The sequence below is a fragment of the Ornithorhynchus anatinus genome, chromosome X1, assembly GCF_004115215.2.
Source record: "Ornithorhynchus anatinus isolate Pmale09 chromosome X1, mOrnAna1.pri.v4, whole genome shotgun sequence".
Taxonomy (NCBI): Eukaryota; Metazoa; Chordata; class Mammalia; order Monotremata; family Ornithorhynchidae; genus Ornithorhynchus; species Ornithorhynchus anatinus.
In genome coordinates, this window is record NC_041749.1 from 112,745,576 (window position 1) to 112,761,205 (window position 15,630).

A 15,630-nucleotide genomic window follows, 5' to 3' on the forward strand; every position below is an offset into this window, starting at 1 on the left:
CTCCTCACACAGTAAGCGCTCAATAAATATGACTGAATGAATGAGTGAATGAATGAAAAGTGGAAAATTCTTTGGTCTTTGGGGGGATTGAGTTTTTTTTCTTTTAATTCCTCTAGCACTTTCTCCTTCCATTTATTCTTCCTTTTTAGCCTTGTTCTATTTTTTTTCTTCTTTTCTTCTTCCAACTCCAGTACAGAAAACTGTATTCTCTTTTATATTCTCCATTACAGAAGTACATGGAAAGAATATATTATCTTGAAGTATATGTGCATGGCTGCTTAACTATTCTGAATGGTTGCTTGCAGCGAATCTTCTCTTTTCTTTATCTTAACCTCTAAGAATCTTGGGGGTTCTCCAGAAAAGGCTTCACCAGCAAGCATGGGTAATTTGAAGGGGAATTAAGAAAACAGAGACAAATCCAGTGGCCATACTGACTAAGCTATCCTCAAGGCTACAGTAGCTACTATTTTTTGGCCAAAGTTCCACTTTGATCCTCTGAATTCACTGTCAGGCTTTTCCTCTTAGCTGAGCAAAGTGGCAGGCTGAAGTTGGTGTTTTGTTTCTTCTTGACCACATGGTTTGGCAGTTTTGTAATAATAGGGTTTCATCCCCAAATCTGAAGGAAAATAAGCAAAGTAAAATTGGACTAGAGAGAGAGAGAGAGATGCTCCATGATATGCTATGGATGGGTTTTTTTCCCTCCCCCTCTGAAGGTAATGTGAGAGACCAATTCCCTTATTACTCTTTACACTCCCCCATTCAGAGAGAGGTTGGATCCTGGAAATCAGCAGGTCTGCCACCTAAGTAAGTACTGATGCTGAGAATCAACTAGTTCAGAGGACTTTGAGGAAAAAAAAGGACATTTATTATGATAAAGTGAACCACTATTCCTTTAAGTATCACCCATATAAAACATTTTTAGTAGACTATTTCTTAGCCATCATTTGTTACACATTTGTGGACTTCTCGGTACACATTTTTCTGTCTTGTACTTTTCCACTCATAATCCTGGATCCAAGGAGTACTGAGAGATAGAGTACTCAAGAGATGGAGGTTACTGTTTGACTTGTCAAAAACAAAATCCTTTCTGACTTGAAGAAACCGCTGAGTCAAATTTTGAAGCCTAACCAAGTTTTAGAATCCATGTGGTCGTGGAGTCCTCTATTGAAGGGTTTCTGTGGGTTTTTTTCTTCTAGTTTTGCCCTAGAGTTCCATCTTTGAACTCTGCCTCATTGTTGGGGAGGGCACAGTTCAGAGCAACGTGTAAAGCAGAGATAATAACAACCCTAAAAATGGTTTGTGTGGTTGGTAGTTAATTAGTAATTAAGGGAAGAGAAAACAAAAGCTGAAAAACCGAAGTGTTTTGCTGATCATCTAGTTAAGCTGTCAGAAATCCTCAGAGGCCCGGATGGGTTTTGACCTCAAAATGGTGTGGAGAATCATAATATTTAATCTGAAAGAAGAAATTAAATCTGCCTTCAAAGTGGTTGGTTTTGTTTTCACAGAAAAACATCATCAGGGAATGGATCTGTGGACAGTAGGTATGACCTGGCCTGACATACAGTGAACAGATAATCATGTGCTGCACTATGAGTTAGCCAATCTTTCGCTTTGTGGCCTAAGGGTGGCGATGGGAAGTTCAATTTGGTTTAGTGTCTCAAAGTTGCTTCCGTGGCTTGTTGCATTGTTCAAATGTGGAATTGCATGTGATGGCATTCTCCTTCCGAGGGGCTACCTCGAGCTTCTTAGGTGAGGATCACTGCAAAATGCCCATTGGAAATTTCTCAAACATGCCTTTAAAATGGAAACCACAGATGTAGGGGATAATGCTGAATTTCGGCCAAACAAAAGTGTATGGTTTTCTTTAGCATCTCCTCAATTATCTGGCTGCTCTTAAGAAAAGTTAATGAATAGCCAATAGTTGTTGTAGAGGAGTTAGCTCAGAACGTCAAGAGGTTGAAGCAAGCTTGCTAACTAATGGATTGTCATTTGAAAGAAAATGTTTGGTTAACAATCACTGAGGGTGTTTCTACACAAGCATGGTCAAGTGATAGATTTGCAATCACCACTGGTGAAAATTGCATATGGAAAGTGGAGGGAGGATCTCACCTCTTTCTTCCTCTCCCCCCCAACCCCCCTCGGGACTGGCCACTGCTGACTTACGATTTAGCTGAAGCCCATTTCCAAACTCGAGATCACATAATCGGAGGGCAGTGAGCCTCCCCCAAGTACGATCTCCGACCTCTTCACACATATGAATTGGGCAAATATGCCAGTGGCAGCCAATTCCCGAGAACCAAGCAGTTTTTCAGAGCTGCCCGGGGATAGGCAATAAATGGTTCTTCCCCAAACTATCACCGGGGGTTGCTAGGAAGACACTGTGTCCTTTGATAATTTTGCAAAATCATCGCTTCACCATGCCTATTTAGAAATCCTCTGAGCAGTACTAATATATGTGTCTTGGGTATGATTAGTGGTGGAATATTTTTGTTTTTCCTCCCAAAAGACATGAAAAGGAGTTCCAAGAAACTTCTCCTGATATGGAACGAATGGGCTAATACAGTATCACGGTGATAGAATTCACAGCAAGAGGCTTCTCGACAATGAATTAAAGTCTAGTTATCCATCAACCCGGTTTCATAAATTTCATCCACAGATTAGAACATGAATTAAATGACAAGAAGCATGTGACTTTGGAAAAAACAACATCAACAGGTTTTAAATAAAGCGACAAAAGCTAGAACAATTTATGTTGAAGCCTTATTTTTAACACTGGGGCAGGAAAACAGGAGTACAGATTTATTCCACTCCTTTTCATCCACACAGAAGCAATGGATTGAGGAAAATGTGGTGGTGGTGGTGGTGGGGAGGGCGGGGGAAATTATATTTAGATTGGCTGATAAATAATAAAGAGACAATTTACGATTCTAAAGCCACTGCTGATTTAGGGATGCTAGCCTGTTTCAGCTTGTGTGTCATGATGAGTTTAAAAAAACAAACCAAAAAACCAACTCCTTAAACAATCTCCATTTTAACCCTTTCACTTCCAAAACATAATTTCATCCATTTAATCCATTGGCTACTCTTTCAAATTTTGTTTCGCAGGCCAAATCGCAAACGAAGGGATCTTGGCAGCCGGACAAATGCCACTGTGGTGACACCCACAATTCCAACTTTGTCAAACACCTCATCTACACCTGCCCCTGAAAGTAGAGAGGAACAGAAACCCTTTGAGAAAGTTGAATCTAAGGAATCCTTGGTTATCTCTGGTCTGCGGCATTTTACTGGCTATCGCATTGAACTCCACGCCTGCAATCATGATGCCCAAGAATCCAGATGCAGCGTGGCTGCATATGTCAGTGCAAGAACCATGCCTGAAGGCAAGTTATCCTTCATGGGCTTTGTTTCCTTCCATGATTTCTGTCATTTCCAAATTAGATGTAGAAAAAGAGCCCATTTCTCTGAAGAGTTCTGCTGTTATTTTGAAGCAGTCACATTGATACTCTCCATGAACATATTTCTTTTGCATTGTATCGTATGATGATTATCATTGTTTTGGAAATACCAAGTTGGAAGTAGGACTACATCTGACAGTTTCTTGCTTGGTGGTGGTGTGCTGGGTTTTTTTTGTCGTCGTCATTATTGTTGTTTGTTTGAAATTATAACCTGAAACATTCTTGTGTTGTAGCAAAGGCAGATGACATTGTTGGGCCAGTTACTCATGAAGTGTCTGACAATAACATTGTCCACTTGAAGTGGCAGGAGCCAAAGGAGCCCAATGGATTGATTGTTCTCTATGAAGTGAACTATTGGCGTCTTGGAGAAAATGAGGTGAGTTCCGAGAAGCAGCCTGGCCTTGTGGCTTGTGAGTCAGAGGACATGGGTTCTAATCCCGGCTCTGCCATTTGTCTGCTGTGTGACCTTGGGCAAGTCACTTAACTTCTCTGGGCCTCAGTTAGCTCATCTGTAAAATGGGGATAAAGACTGAGCCCCATGTAGGACAGGGACTGGGTCCAACCCGATTACCTTGTAGCTACCCCACCACTTAGAACAGTGCTTGACACATAGTAAGCGCTTACCAAATACCATAATTATTTATGATTATGATTATTGGATTATGCTATTTAGCATTTTGCCTGTTGGATTTGGCAATGGGAATTATACACACACTGCAACTGTCACCTAACGAGAGAGCCAAATCTTAGAAGACGTTTATTGTATTTATCAAACTGCAATCAGAATTGCCTGGGGTATCCAAAGCAGGCATGGAGGTAAAAGGACAGTTACTCGGCCAAACTGATAAACCAGGAAGCAGGACATGGTGGGGGTGGAGGCCAGGATGATTATGGCAGCGGGTTCTATTTGTTCTGCCCTTTGTGCTGAGGTTCCACTGGCACCTCTGCAAGAATTCAGCAAGAAGAGGCCCAGGGGTGGCAGTGGCCCATAAGGAAACAATCTGCCATTGCTGCCATTTTGACTGCCGTTGCTGAAGACTAAAGACGGGTCCCAGGACACCCTTCTCCCGCCACCCCAGAGCTGCCACTCTGCTTCCAGTTTTTGTCCTCGGCAGCAATAACCAGACTGTAAACTTCTGGAGAATAGGGATCGTGTCCATTTAGTCTACAATACTCTCCTAAATTCTCCGTACAGTGTTTGGCACGCAGTAATTGATCGGTGGTATTTAGTAAGTGCCAATGGTGTTAGGAGCGCCGGACTGAGCTCTTGGGAGAGAGTACGGTGGAGTTGGTGGACATGATCCCTTGGCCTCTAGGATTTTCTGATCTAATGGGCGGGCCTTCAATAAATACTATTGATTGATTGATAACTGGAGCTTCTTGTCTTACCCGTGTCTGTTCATCTTGCTGGGCTCCCCAGTATTTGTTCCCCCACAGGGAGAAGCAGCATGGCCTAGTGGAGAGAGCACCTGGGTTCTAATCCCGGCTCCGCCACTTGTCTGCTGTGTGACCTTGGGCAAGTCACTTCACTTCTCTGGGCCTCAGTTCCCTTGTCTGGAAATGGGGATTAAGAATGTGAGTCCCATATAGGACATGGACTCTGTCCACCCTTGTAGTTACCCCGGTGCCTGGATTACTGCATCAGCCTCCTTGCTGACCGCCCAGCCTCCTGTCTCTCCCCACTCCAGTCCATACTTCACTCTGCTGCCTGGATCATTTTTCTACAAAAACGTTTAGGACATGTCACACCTCCCCCAGCCCCCCCCCCCGTCAAGAAACTCCAGTGGTTGCCCATCCATCTCCGTATTAAACAAAAACTCCTCACCGCGATCTCAGCTGTCTCGCTGCCGACCCCTAGCCTACATGCTGCCTCTGGCCTGGAAAGCCCTCCCTCCTCAAATCCAACAAACAATGACTCTCCCCCTCTTCAACGCCTTATTGAAAGCACATCTCCAAGAGGCCTTCCAAAATTAAGCTCCTCTTTTCCTCATCTCCCACTCCCTTCTGCGTCGCCCTGACTTGCTCCCTTCGCTCTTCCCCCAGCCCAGTCCCAGAGCAGTTATGTACCTATCTTTAACTTTATTTGTATTAATGTCTGTGTCCTCCCCTCTAGGGTATAAACTCATTGTGGGCAGGGAATGATACTGTTTATTGTTTTATTGTACTTTCCCAAGCGCTTAGTACAGTGCTCTGCACCCAGTAGGTGCTCAATAAATACGATTGGATTGAATTGAATTATAGTACCTGGTACATAGTAAGTGCTTGACAAATACAATAAAAAAGGGTTCCTCAGCAAGAGGCAGAGCGAAAGGAGCCACTGTGTATGCACTCCTTTCCATTCTTCATCCACCCTTAGGCATGAGCTGCTCTATGTATCTACGCAGTGGTGGAGACCCAGGAGTATCGCAACCCTGCTCTGATTTTTATGTATATATAGATATAAGAAAGATTGGCTCAGTGGAAAGAGCCCAGGCTTGGGAGTCAGAGGTCATGGGTACGAATCCTGGCTCTGCCACTTGTCAGCTGTGTGGCTGTGGGCAAGTCACTTAACTTCTCTGTGCCTCAGTTACCTCATCTGTAAAATGGGGATTAACTGTGAGCCTCACGTGGGACAACCTGATTACCCTGTATCGACCCCAGCGCTTAGAAGAGTGCTCTGCACATAGTAAGCGCTTAACAAATACCAACATGATTATTATTATATAATATATATGATATATATACATATATATATATACTTTTAATATATATATGAAGGGTCAGTGAGAGAGATGATGATGAAAGTGTCATAAGAAGCATACAGCCCTTTGAAAGGAAAAAATTAGGAAACAGATGTATTTCCACTCTTTTCAAAGCTTGGATGTGTTGTGGTGCATTTGTTTCCTCTCTCTCTCCTTTTATCCCTATCTCTTTTTCTCTCCAGCCCTATACACAACTGATTCTACCTATTTACACCTTTTTCTCTCTCCTGCCCACTCCCTATTTAACCCCCTTCCCTCTCTCCGATGGCAGCAGTCTAATTAGTTTGGCTGTTGCCTTGGAGATGGTGCCGCAGTATCAGGCTATAACACACGGGGAGGTTATTAGAACAGTTTCTGCTCCCGAAAAGAAAAAAGTGTGCCTTTTAGTCCAATAAACAGGTGTTTGGTCTCCATTTTAAGTCATTTTTCAGTGAGGTGATTTTTCAAGAAACCTGTTCCACTGAGTTTCTACGTTTCAGTTTTTTCTTTCTTTTCCCCTGTTATCCTTTGGTTCGTTTTACACTTTGGCAGACGACTGGCTGCTTTTAGGCTACTCCTGAAGCATGTAGTGGCTTGTTTAGAGCCCAACAGTCTGTAGCTCAGTAGAGATCAAATGAAGCCTTATGATGAATTGACTCAGTAATTTGTTAAAGTCAAGTTATTTGAGCTTCAGATTCAGTGTTACTGCTTCTGAAATAGAAGCCACTGCTCTGTAAAATGAACAGATTCCAAATACCTATCGGGAAGATTTCAGATAAGGGTTGTATCATTTAACGAAAAAGCCCAACCCTTTTTCACAGAGAGTACTATTGGTAGTAGTAATCAATCAATCAGTGCAGCATGGCACAGTGGCTAGAGCACAGGCCTGGGAGGCAGAAGGGCATGGGTTCTAATCCTGCCGCCTCTGCCACTTGTCGGCCGTGTGACCTTGGGCAAGTCATTTAACTTCTCTGTGCCTCAGTTACCTCATCTGGAAAATGGGGATCAAGACTGTGAGCCCCACATAGGTCAACCTTGTATCTACCCCAGCACTTAGAACAGTGCTTGGCACATAGTAAGTGCTTAACAAATACCATAATTATTATTGTTATTATTTATGGAGCACTTACTGGGTGCTGAGCACTAAAATGGGTGCTTGGGAGAGTACAGGAACAGTTGGTAGATGTGATCACATCCTTGGTCAAGGCCATGCTCTATCCACTAGGCCACGCTGCCACTCATTTCACCATCTAGAAAATGATCTTATTAAACTTTTCATTACCAGATGGCCCTTTCCCACTAACATTTAAAATCTGAGTCTTGACTGTCTTCCCGGCTCAAGATATCCACATTTTCTAGCTGTCTGGTCTGATTGAAAACCAATTGTTATACAGATTTTATTTTTTTCTGTCACTGGAATTTATAAATTCCATTTATATTTATCATCCATTTTAATATCCATGATAAATTATACCAGTTAAAATAGTGATTTTCTTTTTGTCACAGAATAACTACCCTGAGTTGCTATACTGTGCTTATTCTTAGCTTTCTACTGGGTGACTAATTCTACTTAAAAGAGTCTAACCTTTGGACTAAGTTGTTTTTCTCATTTGTTTTCTTGCTGTAAAGTCACATGTTCCATGTGGGGGTTTTTAGAATTTTTTTTAGATTTTTTTTATTCTCTTTTAGAATTTCCACTCCAGTTCTCTGCATGTGACACACTCTTTCCAATTTTCTCCTACATTGGTTACAACTTTGGGTGGCTATTGGAATGTGTATGTTAATACTGGCATTCTTGCATATTTTCAGAGTGGGGCTTTGCCATCAAAATAAAATTCTCCCTCTTTTTAAAGAAAAAAAAAATGGTATTTGTTAAGCACTGACTATGTTCCAGGCACTCTACTAAGTGCTGGGGTAGATACAAGTTAATCTGTTTGGACACAGTCCCTGTCCACATGAGCCTCACAGTCTTAACCCCCATTTTACAGATGAGCGAACTGTAGCACAGGGAAGTTAAGTGATTTGCCCAGAATCACACAGCAGACAAGTGGCACATCCCTGATTAGATCCCAGGTCCTTCTGACTTACAGGCCTGTGATCTATCCATTAAGCTATGCTACTTCTCTGGGTTACCAGATTCCTGTTCAAACAGAAGTTTTCAAGAAGGCATCAAAGGAGATTGATAATAAAGACAGTGACCAGGATCCTTCTCAATGTTTATAAATTTCTAGCTAGCCTCTTGGAGCAATAAGCAGTTTCAGTTTTGACTCTTAAATATGACTGTAGGAACACCTGCTTACTGGGTCAAAAAGTAAACTGAGAGGCAGTAAATAAAGGAAGTAACAGCATGGCATAGTGGATAGAGCCTGGGGCTGGGAGTGAGGAGGTCCTGGGTTCTAATTACAGCTCCACCACTTGTCTGCTCTGTGACCTTGGGCAAGTCACTTCAGTTCTCTGGGCCTCAGTTACCTCATCTGGAAAATGGTGATTGAGACTGTGACCCCCATGTGGGACAGGGACTTTGTCAAACCCAATTTGCTTATATCCACCCCAGCACTTAGTACAGTGCCTGGCACATAGTAAGCCCTCAACAAATACTACAGTTATCATCATTATTATGAATTTAGAATAAATAATTTAAGAAAAGAAAGAAATATTCTACATACTGATTGAGATGACTAGATTCCTGATCATGGGACCCTCCCAGGGCTGAAGGAAGAGTGAGGGGAAAGGAGAAAGGGGTAGGGTACCACATCTTTTTCTTCTACACATGAAGGTGATCTTAGGGCTGGGAGTTGAGGGGAAGGGATGTCGCTGGGTGGGGTAAAGGGGAGGGAAAAGGAAGGAAAAGACTAAAGGTTGGAGGGTTAAGAAAGGGGGCCTGAGAGGAGAAAGAGGAGAAGCATAAAGAAGAGAAGGAAAGGGAAGCAAGGGAGAAGAAAGGAAGAGGTTTCTGCTGCCATGCCATCTTCTCCTCCCCGATCGCTGCCACATTTGCCATCACCAACCAGGCCTGGGTATCCACCTCATCCCAAACCATCCCCATGGGGGTCTGGGCAGGCCAGCGGTGAGGTGGGCACCCAACTTCATCTTACTGGACTCCAGAGCTTGGCAGGGTCAAGAAACCCCTGCAAGGATCCAAGCTGGGGAACTGCCATCTGCCTGAATGGGGCAACGAGTGGAGCCGATACCTTGGATCTTCCGACTCCTTTCCACCCCCAAGGACTGCCTCAAAAGTGAATGTTTTCTCCCCTTTTGGTGCCAAACACCTGGGAGCGCTGCTCTTCCTCCACCATATGGGAGCTGGCACCCCTGGAAGGGAGATGGGCAGAGGGAAGAGAAGGGAAAGTGGGTGGGCTGGAGGGAGAGGAAGAGACTGGGAGCTCGTTGTGGGCAGGGAATGTATCTGTTTATTCTGTATTGTACTCTCCCAAGCGCTTAGTACAGTGCTCTGCACACAGTAAGTGCTCAGTAAATACAATTGAATGAATGAATGAATGAATGGCAAAAGCTTATCTGCCCAAGTGATCGCTTCTGCCTAACAGCAATCCAGCTCTCACACCATGAGAAGCGGCATGGTGTAGTGGATAGAGCACAAGCCTGGGAGTCAGAAGGTTGTGACTTCTAATCCCGGCTCTACCACCTGTCTGCTGTGTGACACTGGGCAAGTCACTTCACTTCACTGGGCCTCAGTTTACCTCATCTGTAAAATGGGGAATGAGATTGTGAGCCCCAAGTGGGACAGGGACAATGTCCAACCCGATTTGCTTGTAACCACCCCAGTGCTTAATACAGTGCCTGGCACACAGTAAGTGCTTAACAAATACCACAATTATCATTATCATTATTATTATCATTATTAATTTCACCAGGGCTGCTGAACCTGCCACTCCTTCCATAGCAAGGGTAAACTGATCAACCTGGTCTGTGTTGCCACCAGTTGAAGTAGCAGAGGCCACACAGCCCTGCATGGCAAAGTAGATAGAGCATGGGCCTGGGAGTCAGAAGGTCATGGGTTCTAATTCTGCCACATCTCTGCTGTATGACCTTGGGCAAGTCATTTTACTTCTCTGTGCCTCAGTTCCCTCCTCTGTAAAATGGGGATTGAGACTGTGAGGACAGGGACTGCTCCAACACGATTTGGTTGTATCTACCCTATTGCTTCGTATAGTGCCTGGCACATCGTAAGCACTTAACAAATACCACAATTATTATTATTATTATCATTATTAGCCCAGAACAGGCCGGTGCACCCAGGCATTTGTTATCTAGGCAGAATCTCGCTGTGGGCAAGATAAAAATGTCTGTTTATCGTTGTGCTCTCCCAAGCAGTAGGTACAGTGATTTGCACACAGTACGCGCAATGAATGAATGAATGAATGAATGAATGAATGAATGAATGAATGAATGAATGAATGAAGTAGCAATGGTCCCAACAGCCACCCTGCCTGGAGACTTGCATGAGCTGCCAGAACTGTGTAATCCTGGCTCACTAGAGACTCTCATTCATTCATTCAATAGTATTTATTTAGTGCTTACTGTGTGCAGAGCACTGTACTAAGCACTTGGGAGAGTACAGTAAAATAATAAGCAGACACAGGCCCTGCCCACAACAAGCTTACAGTCTAGTGTGGGGGAGACAGGCATTAATATAAATGACAGATATGCACATAAATTCTGTGGGGCTGGGATGGGGGAGTAACAAAGGGAGCAAGTCAGAGCGATGCAGAGGGGAGTGGGAGAAGAGGAAGGGAGGTTGGGCTTAGTCAGGGGAGCCCTCTTGGAGGAGATGTGCCCTCAATAAGGCTTTGAAGTGGGGGAGTCTAATTGTCAGATTTGAGGAGGGAGGGCATTCCAGGCCAGAGGCAGGACAAGGACAAGGGGTCGGCGGCAAGACAGGCGAGAGCGGGACACAGAAGGTTAGCACTAGAGGAGTGAAGTGTGTGGGTTGGGTTGTAGAAGGAGCCAACTAAGGTGAGGTAGCAGGGGCCAAGGTGATGGAGTGATTTAGAGCCCATGGTGAGGAGTTTTTGTTTGATGCGGAGGCGGATGGGCTACCACTGGAGTTTTTTGAGGAGTGGGGTGACATGTCCTGAACGTTTTTGTAGAATAATCATCCAGGCAGCAGAGTGAAGTGGGGACTGGAGTGGGGAGAGGCAGGACTCTAGCATGGAGACTCCTAGTCCAGCACAGCCCCGCTAAGGGCAGTTGCAGCTGCAGCAACTTCCTTCTCTAACTCTAAATCCTTCCAGCTGCGTTGCTGGTGCCACTTCCATCACAGCTGTGGGATTCCCTCCTGCCACCCCCCCACCCCCCCACCCAATAGAAAGCGGAACCCTGAAAACACAATCACCCTGCTGCAGATACTGTCCTGAATATAAAATGCATTCTTTTTTCTTTTTCTTTTTCTTTTTTTTTTTTTTTTTTTTTTTAAGGAAAACATGCTTCCTTTCTCCTTTTTGCAGGAACTGCATCATTGTGTTTCCCGGAAACATTTTGCCAATGAACGTGGATGTAAACTCCGTGGTCTGCATCCTGGAAATTATACTGTTCGAATTCGAGCCACCTCATTGGCAGGAAATGGCTCTTGGACCGAACCCACCTATTTCTATGTTGCAGATTATTGTAAGTTTAGTCGAAGAATGTTTCACACTTGACGTATGACTGGGTGTTGGGGACGGAGGGAAAAAAATGCCGTTAGCGCGAACTAAAGGGTGGCAAAAAGAAGAGACCAGAAGTGTGGTATACCGCTCAGAGAGTAATTTGATTAAACTGAGTCAAAAGGAGGCGGGTGGAAAGTGCAGAACTGCAAAAGCTGAGTAAAGGTTCGGAAGGCACGGTTTCACAGAGAGACGGTGACAACCTCAAGCAAAGTCAGATCCACCATTGACATAATTGTCTTGGGCCTTTAATAATAATAATCATGTTGGTATTTGTTAAGTGCTTACTAGGTGCAGAGCACTGTTCTAAGCGCTGGGTAGATACAGGGTAATCAGGTTGTCCCTCGTGGGGTTCACAGTCTTCATCCCCATTTGACAGATGAGGTAACTGAGGCCCAGAGAAGTTAAGTGACTTGCCCACAGTCACACAGCTGACAAGTGGCAGAGTCGGGATTCGAACTCGTGAGCTCCGACTCCCAAGCCCGGCCTCAACTCATCTTGCAATAGCATTGATCAAATGATATTGCTGTAATGCTCAGAGGGCTTCTAAAATTCAGACACATGGATGTCTCTAGACTGGAAGCTTGATGTGGGCAGGGAACACATATGTCAACTCCGCTATATCACCTAGTGCATAGAGCACGGGCCTGGAGTCAGAAGGTCATGGGTCTAACCCTGGCTCTGCCACTTAATAATAATGATAATAGTAATAATAATAATAATAACATTGGTATTTGTTAAGCACTTACTCTGTGCCAAGCACTGTTCTAAGTGCTGGGGTAGATACAAGGTAACCAGGTTGTTACACGTGGGGCTCAGTCTTAATCCCCATTTTACAGATGAGGTAACTGAGACACAGAGAAGTTAAGTGATTTGCCCAAAGTGACACAGCTGACAAGTGGCGGAGCCGAGATTAGAACCCATGACCTCTGACTCCCAAGCCTGGGCTCTTTCCACTAAGCCATGCTGCTTCTGTCTGCTGTGTGACCTTGGGCAAGTCACTTCACTTCTCTGGGCCTCAGATACCTCATCTAGAAAATGGGGATGGAGACTGTGAGCTCCACATGGGACAGGGACTTTGTCCAACCCTATTTGCTCGTATTCACCCCGGTGCTTAGTACAGTGCCTGGCACATAGTAAGTGGTTAACAAATATCACAATTAATATCATGATTATTATTCCTCTCCCAAGCGCCTAGTACAGTGCCCAGGCAGGAAACGTGTCTGTTGTATTGTTCTATTGTACTCTCCCAAGCACTTAGTACAGTGCTCTGCACGCAGTAAGTGCTGAATAAATACGATTGACTGACCGACACATGGGAAGCGCTCAATAAATACGATTGATTGATTGTCTTTACTAGGGAGACGCCCCCAAATTGTTACTGCCGAAAGCCTAAAATTCCTAAATTAGCTTTAACCCTCATATGGTTAACAAAGAGGAAGGGAAAGAGACACATGACTGGAGGAAGAATCTCATACGAAGTACCAATACATTCATTCATTCAATTGTATTTATTGAGTGCTTACCGTGTGCAGAGCACTGTACTAAGCGCTTGGAAAGATCCATAAAGATCTAGGTAGGTCCTATGGGGTTGCCAGCTCCTGGGTTGTGTGCCAGCAGGCTTAAGTGCCCGCATCGACACGGACGTGGCTCGAACTGTAAGACAGACAAGGGATGGAGCATGTGCAAGCCACACATCCGCTCTCCTTCATGTGCTCCTTTCCCAGGGCAGGGAGGCCCGTGGCCAGGCGGGAACAGGTGAGCTGGGGAAGGGGAATTGCTAGCAGCCCCCGCCCACCCCACTGCCAGTCACGGAGCCCAGGGAGTGGGTCCTCTCGGAGGCTACAGGCTGGTCACAGCGGAAGCAGTGTGGCTTAGTGGGCAGAGCACAGTCCTGGGAATCAGAAGGCCTGGGTTCTAATCCCGGCTCTGCCATCTGTCTACTGTGTGACCTTGGGCCAGGCACTTTACTTCTCTGGGCCTCAGTTACCTCATCAGGAAAATGGGGATTAAGAGCGTGAGCCCTATGGGGGGCAGGGATGGTGTCTGACCTGATTCACTTGTATCTACTCCAGTGCTTAGCACAGCGCTTGGCAAATAGTAAGCGCTTAACGATTACGATAATTATAATCATTATTATTAAGTACTATTGCTGCTATTATTGCTGTTGCTGCAGTCAAACCTACCTCCACGAACCAGGCATAGGCCTTACTGGGGTGCTAGTTGAGAAGCAGCATGGCCTAGTGTAGAAAATACAGGCCTGGGAGTCAGAAGACCTAAATTCTAATCCCGGCTCTGCCACTTGTCTGCTGTGTGACCTCGGGCAAGTCACTTCACTTCTCCAGGCCTGTTACCTCACCTGGAAGGTGGGGATTAGGACTGGGTGCCCCATCTGGGACAGGGACTATATCCAATCTGATGACCTTGTATCTACCCCAGTGCTTAGCACAGTGCCTGGCACATAGTAAGCGCTTAACAAATACCACAATTATTATTATTACGGGCCAGGGTCCCCCTGGGCTGCTTTCAGGTGACCAAGCCAAGGAAGCAGGAGAGCCAGCCCCCACCCACAGACAGTGGGTCTTGACTGTAAGCCTCTTGGGGGAACATGCCTCCCAACTCTGTCGGATTATAGAGTGCTCTGCACACAGCGAGCACTCAACCAACACCATTGATCGATTGGTTGGAACACAGCAGAAGGGGACTTCAGGAGTTGCTCTGGCCACTGGCCCCGCCCAGATCTAGATGTCCAAAAACCCAGCCAGAATCAGGGTAGGTCTCAGGAAGAGTTGGACTCTGACGGAAGGCAGGAGGAGCACTGTGCCTATCGATCAATCAGTCAATCAATCAGATTTACTAAGCGCTGACTGCATGCAGAGCACTGTTCCTCTGAAGCAGCCTCTCAAATAGAAACTCAGGTAAAAGCAAGCAAAGTGAGCCATTCAAGCAGCGTGGTGTAGGGGATAAAGCCCGGGCCTGGGAGTCAGAAGGACCTGGGTTCTAATTCTGGCTCCACCACCTGTATGCTGTGTGGCCTTGGGCAAGTCACTTCACTTTCATTCATTCATTCACTCATATTTATTGAGCACTTACTGTGTGCAAAGCACTGTACTAAATGCTTGGGAGAGTACAGTACAACAATTAACACAGTCCCTGCCCACACGAGGTTACAGTCTAGAGGGGGAGGCAGACATTAATATGAATAAATAAATTTATTATTAATAATAATGGTGATGGTATTTGTTAAGTGCTTATTATGTGCCAAGCACTGGTCTAAACATTGGGATAGATACAAGATTATCAGGTTGTCCCATGCAGGGCTCACAGTCTTAATCCCCATTTTACAGATGAGGTAACTGAGGCACAGAGAAGAAGAATAATAATGTTGGTATTTGTTAAATGCTTACTATGTGCCAAGCACTGTTCTAACCACTGGGGTAGATACAAGGGAATTAGGTTGTCCCACGTGGGGCACACAATCTTCACCCCCATTTTACAGATGAAGTAACTGAGGCACAGAGAAGTGAAGTGACATGCCCAAAGTCACACAGCTGACAAGTGGTGGAGCCAGGGTTAGAAACCATGACCACTGACTCCCAAGCCTGTGCACTTTCCACTAAGCCATAGACATAAGTGCTGTGGGGCTGCGAGGGGGGATGAATAAAGAGAGCAAGTCAGGGTGATGCAGAAAGGGAGTGGACAAAGGGGAAAGGAGGGTTTAGTGAGGGAAGGCCTCTAGGCAGAGATATACCTTCAATAAGGCTTTGAAGGGCCTACTTCTCTGGGGCTCAGTTC

General features: G+C 45.1%; 1 protein-coding gene across 6 annotated transcripts in view; it reads left to right on the top strand.

Annotated features, from left to right (window-relative positions):
• INSR (insulin receptor) overlaps positions 1-15,630 on the top strand; it is a 176,961-nt gene that overhangs the window by 139,710 nt on the left and 21,621 nt on the right. For 2 of the 6 annotated variants that reach the window (XM_029050237.2, XM_029050238.2), the window contains exons 11-14: positions 1,506-1,541; positions 3,106-3,380; positions 3,689-3,831; positions 11,611-11,800. In XM_029050237.2, coding sequence (XP_028906070.1) covers positions 1,506-1,541; positions 3,106-3,380; positions 3,689-3,831; positions 11,611-11,800 — 644 coding nt within the window. The remainder of the gene's footprint in view (positions 1-1,505; positions 1,542-3,105; positions 3,381-3,688; positions 3,832-11,610; positions 11,801-15,630) is intronic. The other 4 variants (XM_029050241.2, XM_029050242.2, XM_029050239.2 and 1 more) reach the window with 3 other exon arrangements.